Source organism: Gorilla gorilla, chromosome 21, assembly GCF_029281585.2.
Source record: "Gorilla gorilla gorilla isolate KB3781 chromosome 21, NHGRI_mGorGor1-v2.1_pri, whole genome shotgun sequence".
Taxonomy (NCBI): Eukaryota; Metazoa; Chordata; class Mammalia; order Primates; family Hominidae; genus Gorilla; species Gorilla gorilla.
Genome location: NC_073245.2, coordinates 48,167,981 through 48,187,685, shown reverse-complemented (window position 1 = coordinate 48,187,685; position 19,705 = coordinate 48,167,981). Strand labels below are relative to the sequence as shown.

Genomic DNA, 19,705 nt, shown 5'->3' with positions numbered 1-19,705 from the left:
CTCCTCTCCCCAGAAGCTAGTTGTTATGCAACAGCAAACCAGCTAAATGTCAAATCCTTCAATCCCATCCACAAAATAAGTGGCACGACTAATTGCAGGCAGTATAGGTATGATGTACAGAGCCTGGATTTTAGAATCAGATAGATCTGAGGGAATAATGGTAAGAGGAATGCAACACTGCTGGCTGTCAAGATGAAGGAAGGGCCCACAAGCCAAGGAATGTGGGTGGCCTTTAGAAGCAGAAAAGGCCGTGAGCCTTGAGAAAGGAATGCTCACACCTTGATTTTAAAACAAGAACATCCATGTCAGACTTCTTATCTACAGTACTGTAATATAATAAATTTGCTTTGTTTTAAGCCATCAAATTGTGGTAATTTGTTATGGCAGCCATAGAAAACTTATATAACACCTAATCCAAGATAGGCCACCCTACCTTTTCCCCAGGAATTTGGAATTAGACTGAGAACAAGTGAATACAGAAGATAGGGAAAAATCCAGGATGTAGAACAATCTATAAATCAATGAACCTAGTTTCTTCAAAAAGTCAATTTCATGATGAAAAAAACAAGGCATGGGGGCTGCTCTAGATTAATAAAGATTCAAGAGACATACCAATGGTATGCTTCTTGACTGGATCCTGATTCATGATAACAAGCTATAAAAGGCACTCTAGGCCAGGTGCGGTGGCTCATGCCTGTAATCTCAGCACTTTGGGAGGCCAAGGCGGGTGAATCACCTGAGGTCAGGAGTTTGAGACCAGCCTGACCAACACAGTGAAACTCCTTCTCTCCTAAAAATACAAAAATTAGCCTGGCATGGTGGTGCGTGCCTGTAGTCCCAGCTACTCGGGAGGCTGAGGCAGGAGAATCACTTGAACCTGGGAGGCAGAGGTTGCAGTGAGCTGAGATCGCGCCTCTGCACTCCAGCCTGGGTGACAGAGCAAAGGCACTCTAGGGACAAATAAGGAAATTGAATATGACTGTATATTAGATAATATTAGGAAATCAGTGCCGATTTTCTTAGTATGATAGTGGTATTTGGTTATGTGGGTAATGTCATTATTTTTAAGAAAGATATGTCATAAAGTATGCAGCTTACTTTCAAACAATTCAGCAAACACATATACAAATACATAAAGCCAGGCTGGGCACGGTGGCTCATGCCTGTAATCCCAGCACTTTGGGAGGCCGAGATGGGTGGATCACCTGAGGTTGGGAGTTCAAGACCAGCCTGACCAATATGGAGAAACCCCGTCTCTACTAAAAATAAAAAATTAGCTAGGTGTGGTGGCATATGCCTGTAATCCCAGCTACCAGGGAGGCTGTGACAAGAGAATCGCTTGAACCCGGGAGGTGGAGGTTGCGGTGAGCCAAGATCGCACCATTGCACTCCAGCCTGGGCAACAAGAGCGAAACTGCGCCTCAAAAAAAAAAAAAAGAAAGAAAAAAGAAAGAAACAAATACATAAAGCCAATACAGCAAAATGGTGAATGATAGATCTAGAGGATGATACATATATATATATAATATTTCAAATTTTATGTTTGAAAATTTTCCAATAAAAAATGTAAAAACTTTAGTTTGGGGAGGGGTTAGAAAAAAATGCAAAAACTAAATAAAAGTCTCTGTTTACTAACTTCTATTGAAAAGTACATCGTTAGCTAGGCACAGTGGCACTCGCCTGTAGTCCCAGCTACTCAGGAGGCTGAGGCAGGAGGATTGCTTGAGCCCAGGAGGTCAAGGTTGCAATGAGCTATGATCGCGCCACTGCACTCCAACCTGGGTAACAGAGCAAGACCCTGTAACAACAACAACAAAATGAAACAAACAAACAAACAAACAGCTCTGGCACAATGGCTCATGCCTGCAATCCTAGCACTTTGGGAGGCCACGGTGGGCTGATCGCTTGAGACCAGGAGTTTGAGACTAGTCTGGCCAACATGGTGAAATCCCGTCTGTACTAAAAAAAACAAAAATTAGCCGGGTGTGGTGGTGGGCACCTGTAATCCCAGCTACTCAGGAGGCTGAGGCACCAGAAGCACTTGAACCTGGGAGGTGGAGGTTGCAGTGAGCTGAAATTGCGCCACTGCACTCCAGCCTGGGCAACAGAGTGAGACTCTGTCTCAAAAACATAAATAAAAACAAACAAAAAAAGGAAAAAAGAGAATGTTCTTTTTAAAGTGTATCATAAACAAAGTGAGACAACAAACTGCAGACTGGAAAAATATACTTACTATGCATATAATCAACAAAGGATTACGATCCAAAATTTATTTTTTGTAATCCTACAAATCAAAAGAAAAATACAAATAACCCAATAGCAAAATGAGCGAAGGTAATTCAAAGGGAAAGTTCAAATTACCTATAAATTGTGAAAATATTGTTTTTATTCATTTGTATTTATATTTACATTGTTTGTAAAGAGGGGGTTTCGCTTTGTTGCCCAGGCTGGTTTCCAACTCTGGCTTCAAGTGATCCTTCCACCTCAGCCTCCCAAAGTGCTGGGATTACAGGCATGAGCCTTCATGCCCCAGCCAAATTGTGAAACCATTTTTAACATTGCTAGAAATAATGGAAATGGAAATTAAAGTAATAACATGATACTATTTTGCACTTATCACTGGGAACTGGGAAACATGGTACAACCATGTTGAAGAGCAATTTGGCAACATTATATAAAGTTGAGGATGTGTGTACTTCACAATGGAAGAATTGTATGTACTTTATATGTCCTCTTCAGAGAAACATACATGTACAAGGGGATAGCCATGAGGGTAATCATGGCAACATTGTGTGTAACAGTGAATGGCTGAAAACAAATGTTCATTAGTAGGGATCGAAGGGATCAATACATTATGGTTCAGTCACAGGAGTGAACACAGCACTAAGTCTGTGTGTGTCAATGTGGATAAAGCTGAAATGATTTTGAGTGGGAAAAAGGAACTATGATGCTATTTATGGTATCATTTTTAAACAGTGTGCCACATACTATATATTGTTTATGGATACATACACATGTGATAATATATAAAAATATAAACAGGAAGGGTGACACCAACTTCAGGAAAGTGGTTACTATTAAAGAGAAATAAAGGGGCATGGGATGGTAAAGAGCTTTCCCTACACCTGTAATGTTCTATTTCTTAGAAATTAGATATCTATGGAAATATGGGGAAAGGTACTTTATGAATAAAATTAATACTTATTGAGTACAATTTACTATTGTCAGGCATTATCCAAAGCACTATTCTGATATGTAAATCATTTAATCAGTAAATTTATGCAGTAGGTACTAGTATTATCATCTCACTTTACAGAGGAGAAAATAAAGGCACAGCAAACCAAGCAACTTGCCTGGGGTCACATGACTAATAGGTGATAGGGATTTAAACCTAGGTAGTCTGGCTCCAGAGTTCACAAGCTTAACCTATGACTCTATGTTGCTACCCTGACTCTACCCTGCCTTGTTCTCTCTGGATCTCATAATAGCAGGAAGAGTGGGTACAGAACAGGACTCAGTGGCTCTGAGTGTGGCTTATGGCTTGCCCAGTGTGGGGGGCTGGTAGGCTACAGGGCAGGGGTCCCTCCTTTGTGCCATGCTGTGACTCCAAAAGGTACAGGATGGCCACCATTCATCCAAGACCCCTCCTACACCTGCATCGACCTTCCTCAAAACACCTGTCTGTTCAGTCTTCTGCTCTTCCCTCCCAGGGCCCTTGCCCCTCCTCACCAGTTCCTTCTTCAGGAGCTGCCAGGCATAAGTTACCATATGTCTCCTCATGGTTCCTGTGCAGGCAAATGGCACAACTAGCCCCTTTGCCTTTCAAGGGGAGGACTACAAATTTTTCCCCAAAAATACAGTAATACTAGAAACAAATAGATTTCCTCAGTAACAAGGCAAGAGCTCCACTCCACTCCTCCTACCATACCATCAGCTACTGGAAGCCCTGCTCTGAGAAAAATCATTCTCAGAATCTCCTAAGGTCACAATGAAAGATTCTGGAGGCAGGGGACACAGGGATTGGAATGTGGGAGTCTAACATTTATTGGATACTCACAGGCATTATCTCAGCTAATCCTCACAACCACCCAAACTTTTACTCAACTCCATACATAGGAGACTGGGGCTCAAAGTAGCTAAATGGCTGCCAGAGTCCTGGTGAGATAGGAGAATGGCAGAACTTGTTTCTGGTCACAACCCTGCTGACCAAAACAGGATCTAGGACCCCCTAGCTGTCCCCATCCCTCATTAGCATAAGACACTCCCACCAGTGCCATGACAGTGTACAAATGTCTTGGCAATGACCAGGAAGTTGCTACCTCTTTCCTAGAAAACTCTAAAAACCCACCCCTTAATTTGCATTAACCCGCCCCTTAATTTGCATTAGCCTGCCCCTTAATTTGCATGTGATTGAAAGTGGGTAGGAATGAGTATACTACACTTGATCTCAGCCAAAAGGCTGAGAAGGGATTAGAGGTGAGTATAAATACAGTTGCCAACATCTCATACACTGGGTATTGACTCTGGATTCATTGCCCATGAGTTAGCCCTGCTCCACAAGGAGAAGCACTATTCAATAAAAGATTGCTGTCTAACACCACTGGCTCACCCTTGAATTCCTTCCTTGGGCAAAGCCAAGAACTCTCCTGAGCTAAGTCTCAATTTGGGGGCTCACCTGTCCTGCAAAGATAGGGTTTTTTTGTTTTTTGAGACACTGTCTCACTTTGTTCCCAGGATGGAGTACAGTGGCCCGATCTCAGCTCACTGCAACCTCTGCCTCCCAGGTTCAAGTGATTCTCCTGCCTCAGCCGCCCAAGTAGCTAGGATTACAGGCGTGTGCCACCATGCCCGGCTGATTTTTGTATTTTTAGTAAAGACAGGCTTTCACCACGTTGCCCAGGCTGGTCTCAAGCTCCTGACCTCAAGTGATCCACCCACCTTAGCCTCCCAAAGTGCTGGGATTACAGGCATAAACCATCAGTCCTGGCCAGGGCCTTTTTTTTTTTTTTTTTTAAGAAAGCAGTGTAGCTAAATTTCAGGTACACTTGCTCTCCATTTGTAGCATCCAATTAACAGAAGCAAGGTCTGGTTCAGCCTGGCCAATGTGGTGAAACCCCATCTCTACTAAAAATACAAAAAAATTAGCCGGGTGAGGTGGTGGGCACCTATAATCCCAGCTACTCGGGAGGCTGAGGTGGGAGGATCACTTGAACCCAGGAGGCAGAGGTTGCAGTCAGCCAAGATTGTGGCACTGCACTCCAGCCTGAACAACAGAGCAAGACTCTGTCTCAAAAAAAAAAAAAAAAAGCAGGAGGGGGAATTGGCATAAATGGCATGCAGAGGAGGGAATGAGCAGGTGGGAGTCTCCATGACTCACTTTGGTGCCTTATCTACCACCTGGTCGAGCTGCCACCATCTTGGGCAGAACTAGGTTGTAAAGTGGCCTTGTCTCGAGATGATCTCCAGGTGGGGTAGAGTTTCCTGGCAGGCATACTTTTGGTTGTAAATTGACTATTGTCTCTCAAGGCAATCTGGTGGGAGAGGTTTCTACTCTGGAGCTTTTAAGTAAGCACACAGATACACTTGCTCTAGGAGTGTCTGGTGAAGGGAAAGCAAAAGGTTATAACTGCATTTCCAATCAGCTAAGTAGGAAGTGGGGAACAGAAGAAAAACACAAAAGAGAAAGAAGAAAAAGATGATTTAAAAAGATAACTCATTCTCTATCTCATAGAAAAATGGGTGGTGTACTTTGTTACAGCGGGAGGCTTCTAGGCTGGGAGTAGGTTCATCCAGCACCTTAGCCCAGGGACCACTCTGAGACTTAGAACTTGGAGGCCCTGGAACGTGGGTGCATAGTACTGTCGCATAAGTCTGGTTAAATCAGGACAATAAAAAAAAAAACTCAGCAAAACAGAAGACCTCACCCAAATCAAGTGTCAAATATTGAATGGAACTTGGTGACTAGAACTCAAATCTCTGGAGTCCTTCTAAAGATATAGAAAAATATAGGATCTAAAGTGCTTTTTTCTATTAAAGATGACAATTGAGTATCTCAATTTGCTCTTGCACCAGGATCCTCAGTAGAAAACTGTGATTTCAAGCATCACCTGCTCTGCCATTCCTATCCCGTGGGGTATATCTGTTAACTCTCCTCCAACTGATAGGTAGACAGAAGGACACTGAGTTCAGCAAAGATGGCTGGACAGCTGAGAAGAAAGACAAAGGCCACTCTTGGGGTGGGACAGTAATCACACACAGAGGTGAGAAGGGACAAAACTGGTTTTTCCCCCATACCATGAGAAAAGATGTAAAGAATTCAGAGAGAGAAAGAAGAGAAAGTTTTAGAAAGAGAGACAGAGAGATGAGGTATGGAGTTTTTGCCTCCCCCACTGCAAACCTAGTCTTAAGGAAGGAAATATAAGAGGATCCCCTTCAAAAGTTTAGGGGGCTTCTGAAAGAAACAACTGGGCCTGGAGAAAGCAAGAGAGATGGTAGGAGATGGCTATAGGCAGGAGGGGTGTCCCATCAGTCCTCTGAACTGCCTGAGGATCCAAGAGTGACAAGGAAAGTATCCAGGCTCACAAGGGGCATCAGATGATGCCAGTAAGACCTGATGAGACCCCAAAAATGGTTACTGCCAACCTCACCTCTTGCCAGCTGTGGTTGTACAATTTCTCTAGGAATTAGATCAGCTTTGGGGAAGAAGAGGCAGGAAGTTTGGAGAGCTATGAATGGGCCCAAGATGAATCAATAAGCCTGAAATTATATCCACTCAAAATTACTGGATTGGATCTCAATTTACCTGAAGACATCCTAAATTCAATTATCTGCAAGGAGGTGGGCTGGGGATTCAGAGTCACACATTTAAGTCAGTTCTAGAAACTAAGAAAGTTTCATTTCTATTACAGTTCCTGATTTTATAACTGTAACTATTACAGGGTAGAATGCCAAAAAGAGCACTGGTCCTATTCCTATGTGATCTTAGGTAAGTCACTTAACTACTTGGGGCCTCATTTTCATAACGTATAAAATAGAGTTTGATTCAATTCCACAAACAATTTATGAGAAGATTCGGCCAAGTGCGGTGGCTCATGCCTGCAATCCCAACACTTTGGGAGGCTGATGCGGGTGGATCACCTGAGGTCAGGAGCTCAAGGCCAGCTCGTCCAACATGGTGAAACCCAGTATCTACTAAAAATACAAAAACTAGCCCAGTGTGGTGGCATGCACCTGTAATCCCAGCTACTTGGGAGGCTGAGGCGGTAGCATCATCTGAGCCTGGGAGGCGCAGGTTGCGGTGAGCCGAGATTGCACCACTCAAGCCCAGGTGACAGAATGAGACTCCGTCTCAAAAAAAAAAAAAAAAAAGAGAGAGAGGGAGAGAGAAGATTCTTATTGTTTTGCTGATTAAAAAAGCTATACAACAAATGTTTACAAAGCATATGAAGGTGAATAAGATGTGGTCCCTGCTTACCAGGAGTTCACAATATGGTGGGGAAGTAAAATCCTCAGAGAAAGTCTTGCTATAATAAAGCTATGAAAGATATATGAGGCCGGGCATGGTGGCTCACGTCTGTAATCCCAGCACTTTGGGAGACCAAGGTGGACAGATCACAAGGTCAAGAGATTGAGATCATCCTGGCCAACATGATGAAACCCTGTCTCTACTAAAAATACAAAAATTAGCTGGGCTTTGTAGCGGGCACCTGTAGTCCCAGCTACTTGGGAGGCTGAGGCAGGAGAATTGCTTGAACCTGGGAGGCAGAGGTTGCAGTGAGTCGAGATCATGGCACTGCACTCCAGCCTGGCAACAGAGTGAGACTCCGTCTCTTAAAAAAAAAAAGATATATGAAGAGGTGGTTGGGTGCAGTGGCTCACGCCTATAATCCCAGCACTTTGGGAGGCTGAGGCGGGCGGATCACGAGGTCAGGAGATCGAGACCATCCTGGCTAACATGGTGAAACCCCATCTCTACTAAAAATACAAAAAAAAAAATTAGCCGGCCGTGGTGGCAGGCGCCTGTAGTCCCAGCTACTCGGGAGGCTGAGGCAGGAGAATCACTTGAACACAGGAGGCAGAGGCTGCAGTGAGCCAAGATTGAGCCACTGCATTCCAGCCTGGGTGACAGAGATAGACTCTGTGGTTGGGAGTTTGAGACCAACCTGACCAACATGGAGAAACCCCATCTCTACTAAAAATACAAAATCAGCTGGGCGTGGTGGCGCGGGCCTGTAATCCCAGCTATTAGGGAGGCCGAGACAGGAGAATCGCTTGAACCCAGGAGGCGGAAGTTGTGGTGAGCCGAGATCACACCATTGCACTCCAGCCTGGGCAACAAGAGCAAAACTCCATCTCAAAAAAAAAAGAAAAAAAGATATATGAAGAAAGAGCAGGGTCTGTTCAGGGAGCATGAGACATAGCTAAAATGTGAGATGCTCAGGAGGTGTGGTTATGAGGAAGGAGGCTGGGCTGGCAGAGGCCATAAACTAGCTATGGCACGTGATGTGCCAAGTGAACTTGCAGACTGTTTTATTTGACCTGCATAGTGTTTTGGTTTAAATATTGCTTAAAATTAACTTGCTTATCTTTAGTTGAGGTATTGGCTCTGTAATTCACCAAAGTCTTCACCTCACACAATTAAGTCATCTGCCAGGCATGTTACCTGTTTGCAACCCCCAGTAGGGATCCATAGGGCCTCTTTCAGGTCAAAAATTCTCTATTTAGTGGTTGCAAAATGGCAGTTCACAGCCCATAGCTAGCCTACTGACATGTTTCAACAGAGGTTATTTTTAGGAATTTGAATGCGTCTTTTAACACTTAAATACTAGATTTTTATGAATAATCTTTTAGGAAAAAATAATTTACCAAAGTGACCCCAATAGAAACTATTTATTTATTTATTTATTTTTGAGACAGAGTCTCTCTTTTGCCCAGGCTGGAGTGCAGTGGCACGACCCTGGCTCACTGCAACCTCTGCCTCCTGGGTTCAAGCGGTTCTCCTGCATCAGCCTCCTGAGTAGCTGGGATTACAGGCACCCACCGTCGTGCCTGGCTAATTTTTGTATTCTTAGTAAAGACAGGGTTTCACCATGTTGGCCAGGCTGGTCTCGAACTCCTGACCTCAAGTGATCCGCCACCGTGACCGGCCGAAACCATTTAAGTAGACTAATTTTCTGATTTTATTTCCTTTTTTTTTTTTTTTTAATTTGGAGACAAGGTTTCACTCTATGCCCTAGGCCAGAGTGCAGTGGCATGATCACAGCTCACTGCAGCCTCTACCTTCCCAGACTCAGGTGATCCTCTCACCTCAGCCTCCAAGTAGTTGGGACCACAGGTATGCACCACCATGACTGACTAATTTTTTAATTTGTAGAGATCTGGTCTCACTACATTGCCCAGGCTGGTCTTGAACTCCTGGGCTCAAGCAGTCCTCCCACTTCAGCCTCTTAAAGTGCTGGGATTACAGGTGTGAGCCAGCACGCCCAGCCTAAATAGATTGTCATAGAAGTAGAGAAGCTGTAAAAGAGGTCTCTCACCACTACCACCACCTAAAAAGAAAAAAGCAGCTGGTCCTAAAGGTTTCACAGGCAACTCCAAACAACCTCAATGTTTCTTCAACCGTTCCAGAGCCTAAAAAGAAGGAAAACTACCAAATTATTGTAATGAAGTGAGAACACTGACACTAAAACCTAATAGAGGTTGCACAAAAAAAGAAAGCTACAGATTCATCTCATTTATAAATATTGTTTTTAAAATCTTAAAATATAAGCAAATAGAATTCAGCAGTACCTGTAAAAATAACATATCAGTCTGGGAGTGCAAAGATGGTTAATTATATAAACATAATTCATTATGTTAACATAGCTAAGGAGAATAATCACAGGATCTTCTATAAATTTTTGTTTTTTGACAGAGGTGCATGAACATGTCACCCCTATGGCCCAGTGGGGCTCCAATGTCCTGGGGACCTTAGTAAGACTGCAGGGGGCCGGGCGCGGTGGCTCATGCCTGTAATCCCAGCACTTTGGGAGTCCAAGACAGGCGGATCACAAGGTCAGGAGATCGAGACCACCCTGGATAACACGGTGAAACCCCATCTCTATCAAAAATACAAAAAAAATTAGCTGGGCATGGTGGTGGGCACCTGTAGGCCCAGCTACTCGGGAGGCTGAGGCAGGAGAATGGCGTGAACCCAGGAGATGGAGCTTGCAGTGAGCCAAGATCATGCCACTGCACTCCAGCCTGGGCGACACAGCAAGACTCTGTCTCAAAAAAAAAAAAAAAAAAAAGACTGCAGGGAGCATGCCTCAGAATTGTCCACTTGAGAGCTGCTCCTGGAGGCATTAACTTCCCAGCCTTTCTGGGTTAAGCACTCCAGTGGCCAGAGGGTGACGGTGCTGAGAGTAGCAAGCTATCACATCAGCCTGTGCGGCAATGAGGGGTGCTGAGAAGATTCAGAAGGTTAATGCCAATAGAGAACGCTATGGCTGCAGGCCTCAGGGAGAGCTGGCAAAACTCGTAGTTCTCCAAAGAAGCGGGCTACACCTTGAGGGCACAACTCACAACACCTTCAGTAGAACATTGGGATGGTGATGGACAGGCTGGCTCTGGGAGCCTCTCTGGTCCCACTGGGACCAAGGAGAAGTAGGGGAGTGGGGTGACCAGGGAAACACACAGATGTTCCATTTTTATAGCCCTACAGCTGCCAAGCTCCAACTGATTGGAAGAGGAGAGGGCTAAACCAATTCACTTACTCACACAAAACCCTGTCAGAAGAAGCTTCACTATGAAGCCAAGAGAATTCCTGCCAGCCTGGAATTCTACTCTAGTCCTTTCTCCACACACAATCCCACAAGCAGCTTGTCCAGAAGAACTCACTTCATCTAAAGGGGAGTTATAGTAAAAAAGAAATAGCACAAGACTTATACAAATATATCACTGAAAAAAGCAGGAGAGGGAGGCAGGGAACAGGAAAAACAAATGGCAGATGAAAGACAATCACCAAAAAAAGAAAAATAAAAAAGCTAACATGAAACAGATGATAATCATGAACAACAAAGAAGTCAAAGGGCTTAATGAATTTTTAAACAAGAGATCAAAGCAAAGATGTAATAGTTCAAAGAAAAGACACTGAGACAGCCAGAGGAGACGACACTGGCAGAGCTCAAGAAAGAAGGGATTTTAAAAATAACCATCTCAGAAGAGAAGGTCATTCCAGAAACATCAAAAAGAAAGCTAGCCTTGCTGAGAACAGAAGATAGGACTGCAAAAAGCAAATGAAGGAGTTGGGAATGATTGATTTAAAAAGAGCCAAGAGGCCGGGCGTGGTGGCTCACGCCTGTCATCCCAGCACTTTGGGAGGCTGAGGCAGGTGGATCACCTGAGGTCAGAGGTTGGAGACAAGCCTGGCTAACATGGTGAAAATCTGTCTCTACTAAAAATACAAAAAATTAACCGGGTGTGGTGGCAGGCGTCTGTAATCCCAGCTACTCGAGAGGCTGAGGCAAGAGAATAGCTTGAACCTGGGAGGCAGAGGTTGCAGTGAGCCAAGATCATGCCACCACACTCCAGCTGGGTGACAGAGCGAGAGGAAAGAAAAAGCGGGAGGAGGGGGGTGGCGACAGAGCAAGATGAAAGAAAAAGGGGAGGGGAGGGGAGAGGAGAGGAGAGGAAAGGAAGAGAAGGGAAGAGAGGGGAAGAGAAGGGAAGAGAAGGGAAGGGAAGGGAAGGGAAGAGAAGGGAAGAGAAGGGAAGAGAAGGGAAGAGAAGGGAAGAGAAGGGAAGAGAAGGGAAGAGAAGGGAAGAGAAGAGGAGTATGGCAGTATAGAGACAGAGAAAGTGAGAGGTAGGGGCAGGCACGGTGGCTCACGCCTGTAATCCCAGCACTTCGGGTGGCTAAGGCAGGAGGATTGTTTGGGCCCAGCAGTTTGAGGCCAGCCTGGGCAACATAGCGAGACCCTGTATCTATAAAACAAACAAACAAACAAAAAAACAATTAGTGGGGCATGGTGGTACGCGCCTGTAGTCCCAGCTACTCATGAAGCTGAGGCAGAATAGTTTGAACCCAGGAGTTTGACGCTGCAGTGAGCTAGGACTGCAACACTGCACTGAATTTTCTGAATAACTAATGACACTGAGCTTGGATGACAGACTCTGTCAAATGAAATACTAAGTGCTGATGAGGATGTAGAGCAACTAAAATTCTCATTCATTGCTGGGCCCTGGATTCTACCCTGGCTAGTACTTCTACTTTCTGAACTTTAGTTTGCCAATCTGTGAAGTAAAGGGGTTGTCCTAAGGTTCTATGAATCAAACACATGTCTATAGAAAGAAAGGTGGCAATATGTAGCAAAATATTTCAGTCAGTCGCCTTTTGGGATTTACAGCTTAAGGAAGTACTGGTATCCCTTACCATCCAAGCTCTTGCTATCAGAATGCTTCCTTTTCAAACTCAGAGACCAAATAGATTTGATAGTAATAGATGCTTATAATTCAAAATCAGAACAAGCTTTAAGCACTATATGATTATCACATTATTTTAATGAAAAATCAGAAATAATCTAAGTGTTCAGCAATAAAGCAATATTCTTTACAGTGCATCCAGACTGAGTCTCCTAAAACACAAATCTGATCACATCCTTCCCCTGCTTTAAGTCCTTCCATGGTTCCTACTGTCTATGTTAAACGTGGGTTTGAATCCCAATCTTGCCATGGATTGGCTGAACCTGGGCAAGTTAATCTCTCTAGACCTTAATTTCTCATCTGTAAATAAAGTATCACACATACACAGATGTTCAAGAATGACTAATTGATATGGTTTGGCTGTATCCGCACCCAAATCTCATCTTGAATTGTAGCTCTCATAATTCCCACGTGTTGTGGGAAGGACTCAGTGGAAGATAATTCAATCATGGGGGCAGTTCCCCCATACTGTTCTCATGGTAGTGAATAAGTCTCACGAGATCTGATGGTTTTATAAGGGGAAACCCCTTTCACTTTCTCATTCTGTCTGCCTGCTGCCATCCATGTAAGATGTGACTTGCTCCTCCTTGTCTTCCACCACAATTGTGAGGCCTCCCTAGCCACGTGGAGCTGTGAGTTCATTAAACGTCTTTCCTTTATAAATTACCCAGTCTTGGGTATGTCTTTATTAGCAGCATGAGAACAGACTAATACACCAATAATAATATCAATGCCTGTGACTTTTAAAAATACTACATACTAGAACTTACATATTCAAGGAAGTATTATCTCTTCATAACCATCATTGTTTTAAAAAAATGACGAAGTATATATTCTGTGCCAAACCCTGCACCAGTTCCCTTATATATATTTCTCCTCCTCGACTATTCAGAACCATCCTGTGTGGTAGTTACTATTTCCAGGCTCAGAAAGATAAGTGATTACCCAAAGCCATGTCATAAAATAACTCATAGCAGTTCTATTTGTAACAGCTCAAAGGTGGAGACAACCCAAATGTCCTTCAATGGATGGTTAAATATACCATGGTACATCTATACCATGGATTACTACTCAGCAATAAAAAGGACAAACTATTGATACAAGCAACCACTTGGGTGAATCTCCAGGGAATTGTGCCAAGTGGAAAGAGCCAAGCCCAAATGATTATACACTATATGATTCCAAATATGTAACATTTTTTAAATAACACAGTTATAGACATGGAGAATAGATTAGTGGTTGCCTGTGGTTAGGGATAGGGGAAGGGAAGATGAATGGATGCAATTATAAAGAGATAGCACGAGGGATCTTTGTGGTGATCAGACAGTTCTAGATATTGTGGTAGTAGTTGCATTAATCCACACATGATAAAATTGCATAGACCTACACACACACATACACACACAAATGCATGTATGTAAAACTGGGAAAATGTGAATAAAGTCTGTGGATTGTACCAATGTCAATTTCCTCGTTTTGATATTGTACTATAGTTATGCAAGATGTTACCATTAGGGAAAACTGAGTGAAGGGTACATGAAACCTCTCTGAACTATTTTTGCAACCTTCTATGAATCTATAATTATTTCCAAATAAAAAACTTATTTATTTTTTTGAGATGAAGTCTCACACTGTCACCCAGGCTGGAGTGCAGTGGCACGATCTCAGCTCACTGCAACCTCTGCCTCCCGGGTTCAAGTGATTCTTCTGCCTCAGCCTCCCAGGTAGCTCGGATTACAGGTACCTGCCACCACGCCCAACTAATTTTTTGTATTTTTAGTAGATATGGGATTTCACTATATTGGCCAGGCTGGTCTCAAACTCCTGAACTCGTGATCCACCTGCCTCGGCCTCCCAAAGTGCTGGGATTACAGGTGTGAGCCACTGTGCTTGGCCAATGAAAAGCTTTTTAAAAGACGTATCCTCCAGTGTGATGGCTCTGATAAAAAAGAAAAGAAGTATCCAAGCTTCTTTTCCACAACCCTCAACAACCAAGTGCCATCAAAAGGCACTGAGGTTTCTGAAAGAGTCTGGGACTCATATGAGAGCTCTGCCTTCTCAGGGATGGTCTGCAATCCACATTTGTCCTCTTTCCTTTAATCAACACTGAGGCTACCTAGGAGTCAGGCCTTGTGTTGGAAGCTAAGTGATATGAGATGAATGAGTTATGATCCCTTCCCAAGTGAACTCCCAATCTAGGGATAAAGAGGCCTAATAAGATAAGAGTTTGGACTAAAAGTCAAAAGATTTCTGTCCTCATGGAACCACTTACTAGCTTTCTTATTTTGGACCAATCCTTCATCTTCTGACATCTTGGTTTCTCAATCTGCAAAATTCAAAAGAATGAAATATAAATGTATATTTTAAGCTTAATCTGGGACTTCTGGGAGGGTTCAAGGATATACGTAAATTACATGAAAGTAGATAACTGCATCCCTTTTCGAAGAAGAGGCATTATATGTTTTTTTTCAGACTCTGGGAATCTGAATGTTTTAACTTTTATCATGGACATTTTCAAGCATATACAAAAGTAGAGTGTATATACTGCCAATCTTTCAAGCCTTCTAAAGTGCTGCGATTACAGGCATGAGCCACCGAGCCCAGCTAATTTTTTGTATTTTTAGTAGAGACAGGGTTTCATCATGTTGCCCAGGCTGGTCTTGAACTCCTGAGCTCAGGTGATCCGCCTGCCTATGCCTCCCAAAGTGCTGGGATTACAGGCATGAGCTACCACGCCCGGCCAACTACTGAGCCAATCTTGTTTCATTTATTCCCTCCACATTATTTTTTACTGCTGAATCACTTTAAAGCAGGCTTACCGGCCCACAAAGGGCTGGATTTTTAAATTCCATTTCTAAGGGCCCTTCCAGTCTAACATTCAATGATTCTAATAGATCTCTCAGGTCCCTCCTTCTATCTCTAATAATTCACGATTTCAATAGGGATGGAAGAAATAGACTAGAGATCTAACATAACATCTCATGATTCCAGGTGCCACAAAAGTTCATTCCCTTTCACAAGATAAGAACTAAATTTTAAACATGGAATTCTAGGACATTTATGATTTAACCCCCACCAGTGTTCCAACCTCATCTCTCACCCCTTCTCCAGATCCCAACCACTTTCCCATACAGCCTGCAGTTTCCACAGTTTTGCTCCTACTCACTATGTGCCTTTGTACAGGCAGTACCTTCTACCTGGAATGTCCCTGAGCCCCACCCATTTTCTTCTTGAGTCTCAGCTTGAAGTCTCCTCCCCAGTGAAGACTTCTATCACCTCTTGCCTCCACAGAAGGGTTAGTGTGCTCCCTTAGGCCTGGAAACTGAGTACCTGTTACCACACAGGGAATAGCACTGTTGGTCACTCTGGGCAGCAAACCCAACTACTGAGGGGCCAGACAGAAGTCAAGGTTTGATGCCAGTAGGCATAACAAACACTAAGACCCTGCTTTCTCACCTCTAAAAAGAAAAGAGAGAAAAATATCAACTCTAAATAAAGCAACAACCTGAGAGCAACAGTAAATGCAAACAACATTCTGTTTCAGAGAACCATAGGGAATGGTTGAGATTGAGACCAAATGGGACAGAGTATCTTGTCTAAAGAAAGTCGTCTCTACTCAGTGTCAGCTGATTGTTGACCGGCAGGAATTTGGGTCCAGTGTGGCCAGCTCTTCCGTTTTTTCAAGAAAAACTAGAAATCCAGATTTGCATGTGAAATCTCCCAATTTTTACATGTCAGCAACTAAAAAACATTAAAGGCCCACTGCAATGACTTTCAAGGTTTTCAGGCTATGGAAATGATTTCATGAGGGTTCACTTCTACCCATCCAAAGGAAACATCCTATGGTAGGGGTAAGTTTTATATCAGGGCTAATGGCATGTTAATGGTTGTTAAACCTGCTCCTCCATCCTGCACGGGCTCAAAAGGACTGCAAGGTCATACAAAACCTTTCATATGAAGCCCCTGTCCTTTCAGGGCCTCAGTTTCCCCTTCTGTAAAATGAGGATATAAAACCTATTTGTGGCCCGGCGCGGTGGCTCACACCTGTAATGCCAGCACTTTGGGAGGCTGAGGAGAGTGGATCACCTGAGGTCAAGAGTTCGAGACCAGTCTGGCCAACACGGTGAAACCCCATCTCTACCAAAAATATAAAATATTAGCCGGGTGTGGTGGTGGGCGCCTGTAATCCCAGCTACTCGGGAGGCGGAGGCAGGAGAATCGCTTGAACTCGGTAGGCGGAGGACTCAAGTCTCAAAACAAAAACAAAAACAAAAACTATTTGTGAGTCAGCTACCAAACAGAAAACCACCTGGCCGAGGGCTGTCAGGGCCACGTGCTTTTACCTACATCATCTCACTGAATTCTCAATTACCTCTGAGAGGTAAGTTCTATTACATCCACATTTTATTGATAAGAAAACAGTAGCTCAGAGATAGCAAGCAGTTTACCTAATAAAAACAAGAGCAAACTTCTTAAAAGCCCTTTCTCTCCAACGGCTTAATTTATTTAATCCTCCTAACAACTCTGAGCTGGGTATCGTCAAAGGGGATTCCACCAAAGTAGCCTCACTCCAACACTCTAACCCAAGGCTGCTCAACAGAAATATAATGTAAACTGCACATGCAATTTAAATGTTTTTAGTAGCTGCATTTAAAAAGTAAAAACACAGGTGAAATTAATAACATTTTTATTTGACCCAATATATGCAAAACATTATATTCCAACATGTAATCAGTATTAAAAAGTACTGAGATAATTTTTACATCAGTTTTTTCGTACTAAGTCCCGTATTTTACAATATAGCACATCTCAATTCGCTATATTTCGAGGGTTATCAACTAGCTACGTTGCAAGAGCTCAGTCAACTCAGGCGGCCAGCGGCCACCATAAGGGGCAATGTATTTACAGTTCACTTATTAAATGCTGAAGTTAACAGAACCCACAGAGCCGCATTTCCCTTGGTTTCGGAGGACACGCGAAAAATAGCAACAGCAAAGGGTTCTCGAGCATTTCCTTCGCGCCAGACGGTGTGTTGTACTTTGTCATCGTCGCAGTAAGGCTGGTGCTATCGCCCTCCTAGTTTGACCAAGCGAGAGGACTTTCTCCAGATGGGCCCCTCCCGAGAGAACGGCCGCCGTCCCGCTCTCCTGTTCGGGTCACCGGCCGGGCGCCACTCGAACGAGCCCCGGCCAGCCGTCACCCTAATCATTCCCGAAGGAGGGGCCATCAGAGCTACAGCTCATCAGGGTCAATCAGGAGGGGCGCCCGCACGGAAAGGTCACCTGCAAACCGAAGCGGCGCACGGATAAGGTCCGGGACTTGAAGTCTACCTCCATTCAGGCTCCTCCTCCGACTCCTCCTCGAACTGGCGCTCAGAGGCGCCACCATTCGAAAGGAGCCCAGGCCACGCGCAGCTCGCCTCCCGCACCGCGAGGGCAGCAGCCGCCTCATGCGACTCGAGAACGCTAGAGGGCGCCGCTTCCGGGAGCCCGCAAGCGGCTTCCGGGTGCTCGCGCGCCGACCTGGACGCAGAGAAGCCAGAGACTTTCGCTTCCGGCTGCCGCAGGCGTTTCGCTGGTGCAGGTAAGCTCTGCGCACTCTCGGCCGGTCCCGAGTCCGACTCCCTCAAGGGTGACGCGAGCTCTGCCCTTTAACCGGAAACGTCTCCCTGCTCACCCCGCCCCCGCGCAGACGCAGTGCTGAGCACACAGCTACCGGACAAAGAGTGACGCCCGGAGCTGGAGTTATGGCGGCTACGGAGCCGATTTTGGCGGCCACTGGGAGTCCCGCGGCGGTGCCACCGGAGAAACTGGAAGGAGCCGGTTCGAGCTCAGCCCCTGAGCGTAACTGTGTGGGCTCCTCGCTGCCAGAGGCCTCACCGCCTGCCCCTGAGCCTTCCAGTCCCAACGCCGCGGTCCCTGAAGCCATCCCTACGCCCCGAGCTGCGGCCTCCGCGGCCCTGGAGCTGCCCCTCGGGCCCGCACCCGTGAGCGTAGCGCCTCAGGCCGAAGCTGAAGCGCGCTCCACACCAGGCCCCGCCGGCTCTAGACTCGGTCCCGAGACGTTCCGCCAGCGTTTCCGGCAGTTCCGCTACCAGGATGCGGCGGGTCCCCGGGAGGCTTTCCGGCAGCTGCGGGAGCTGTCCCGCCAGTGGCTGCGGCCTGACATCCGCACTAAGGAGCAGATCGTGGAGATGCTGGTGCAAGAGCAGCTGCTCGCCATCCTGCCCGAGGCGGCTCGGGCCCGGCGGATCCGCCGCCGCACGGATGTGCGCATCACTGGCTGAGCGGTGGAGCTGCGGGCGGCCAGGGCCGGGCGCTCTGTGCGGACTGGGGCCATGATCGGGTCCGGGGGCCTGAGCCTGGGACCCCACCCCGTGTTAATGAAAAATGAGTTTTGGCAGCGCCTGTGGTCTGGTGTGTCTCTTTCATTCGTTCTTTATTGGGTTTATTTTACCAAGCCTGTTTCCTACCGCCTTTCTGGCTGGTGGCGAAACGAAGTTGGGAGTCCGTAACAATAAGGCCTTCGTTGGCTATAGTGGGATCTTTAGACGTTGACTGAACCTAGGTTATCCCTCTACCACACATGGGAAGTTTTTCACCTGGGCTCCCAAGGACCCACTTGGGTTTCTTACACGCAAAATAGCAATAGCTGGCTCTATTAAATGCTCACTTAACTGGCTACCTCTATACCAATATGGGCACCAACTTGCACCTGCCCTTTGGGTACAGGCTTCCCAAAATGTCCAAGTTACTGGGCCATTTTAATGTGAAGTGTTTACTGCACACCTTCACAGAGATAGGCTAGTTCTTGTGAGCTCTGGCTTATGCCGCCAGGCTTGCTCAACTTCCTTGCCAAATTTTAGGCCTGTGTTAGGAATAAAGCAGAACTAGTTGAAGTAATGGATTATTTACATTACTGAAGCTACTCATTTTAATGTCTCTCCGGCTGGCTCCCTTTTGGTGTTTAAACTAGCATAATCGTTTACAAAGGGAAGAAAGAATTTGGCAAATAATGAGGACCTGTTCTGAAATCTTAAACCTACTCTGTTTCCAGAGGCTTCTGCCCAACCAGGAAGGAGCCAGTTAGGGTCCATGGACAGCTTGGATTGGTCCCAGATAGGTCCTATTGCAGTGCCCAGATAGGTCCTATTGCAGTGAGTGCCATTTGTTAATATAAGGAAGGCCAGACTTGTCTTCCTTGCACTGCTCTCAACAATCAAAATCAGCCTGCAGTTCACACC

General features: G+C 45.2%; 2 protein-coding genes across 7 annotated transcripts in view; one reads left to right on the top strand and one right to left on the bottom strand.

Annotated features, from left to right (window-relative positions):
- The window catches only part of CNBD2 (cyclic nucleotide binding domain containing 2), a 74,230-nt gene extending 56,294 nt beyond the window's left edge, over positions 1-17,936 (bottom strand). For 3 of the 6 annotated variants that reach the window (XM_019017057.2, XM_004062085.2, XM_004062086.2), the window contains exon 1: positions 3,730-3,953. In XM_019017057.2, coding sequence (XP_018872602.2) covers positions 3,730-3,780 — 51 coding nt within the window. In that variant the 5' untranslated portion in view covers positions 3,781-3,953. Of the gene's footprint in view, positions 1-3,729; positions 3,954-14,734; positions 14,789-17,744 lie in introns of those variants that run through there. The other 3 variants (XM_055373433.2, XM_019017055.2, XM_019017056.3) reach the window with 3 other exon arrangements.
- Positions 17,912-18,869, top strand: SCAND1 (SCAN domain containing 1). The gene is made up of 2 exons (XM_004062087.5): positions 17,912-18,045; positions 18,154-18,869. The coding sequence occupies exons 1-2, from the start codon at positions 17,912-17,914 to the stop codon at positions 18,746-18,748; spliced, it is 729 nt and encodes a 242-aa protein (XP_004062135.3). The 3' UTR covers positions 18,749-18,869.
- The last annotated feature ends 836 nt before the right edge of the window (positions 18,870-19,705 follow it).

What these genes read in the sequence shown, in the direction of transcription:
- SCAND1 (XM_004062087.5), top strand. Translation starts at nt 17,912, where the DNA reads ATGCGACTCGAGAACGCTAGAGGGCGCCGCTTCCGGGAGCCCGCAAGC. An exon ending in CAGGCGTTTCGCTGGTGCAG is followed by an intron (nt 18,046 to 18,153) that starts GTAAGCTCTGCG and finishes GCCCCCGCGCAG; the next exon opens with ACGCAGTGCTGAGCACACAG.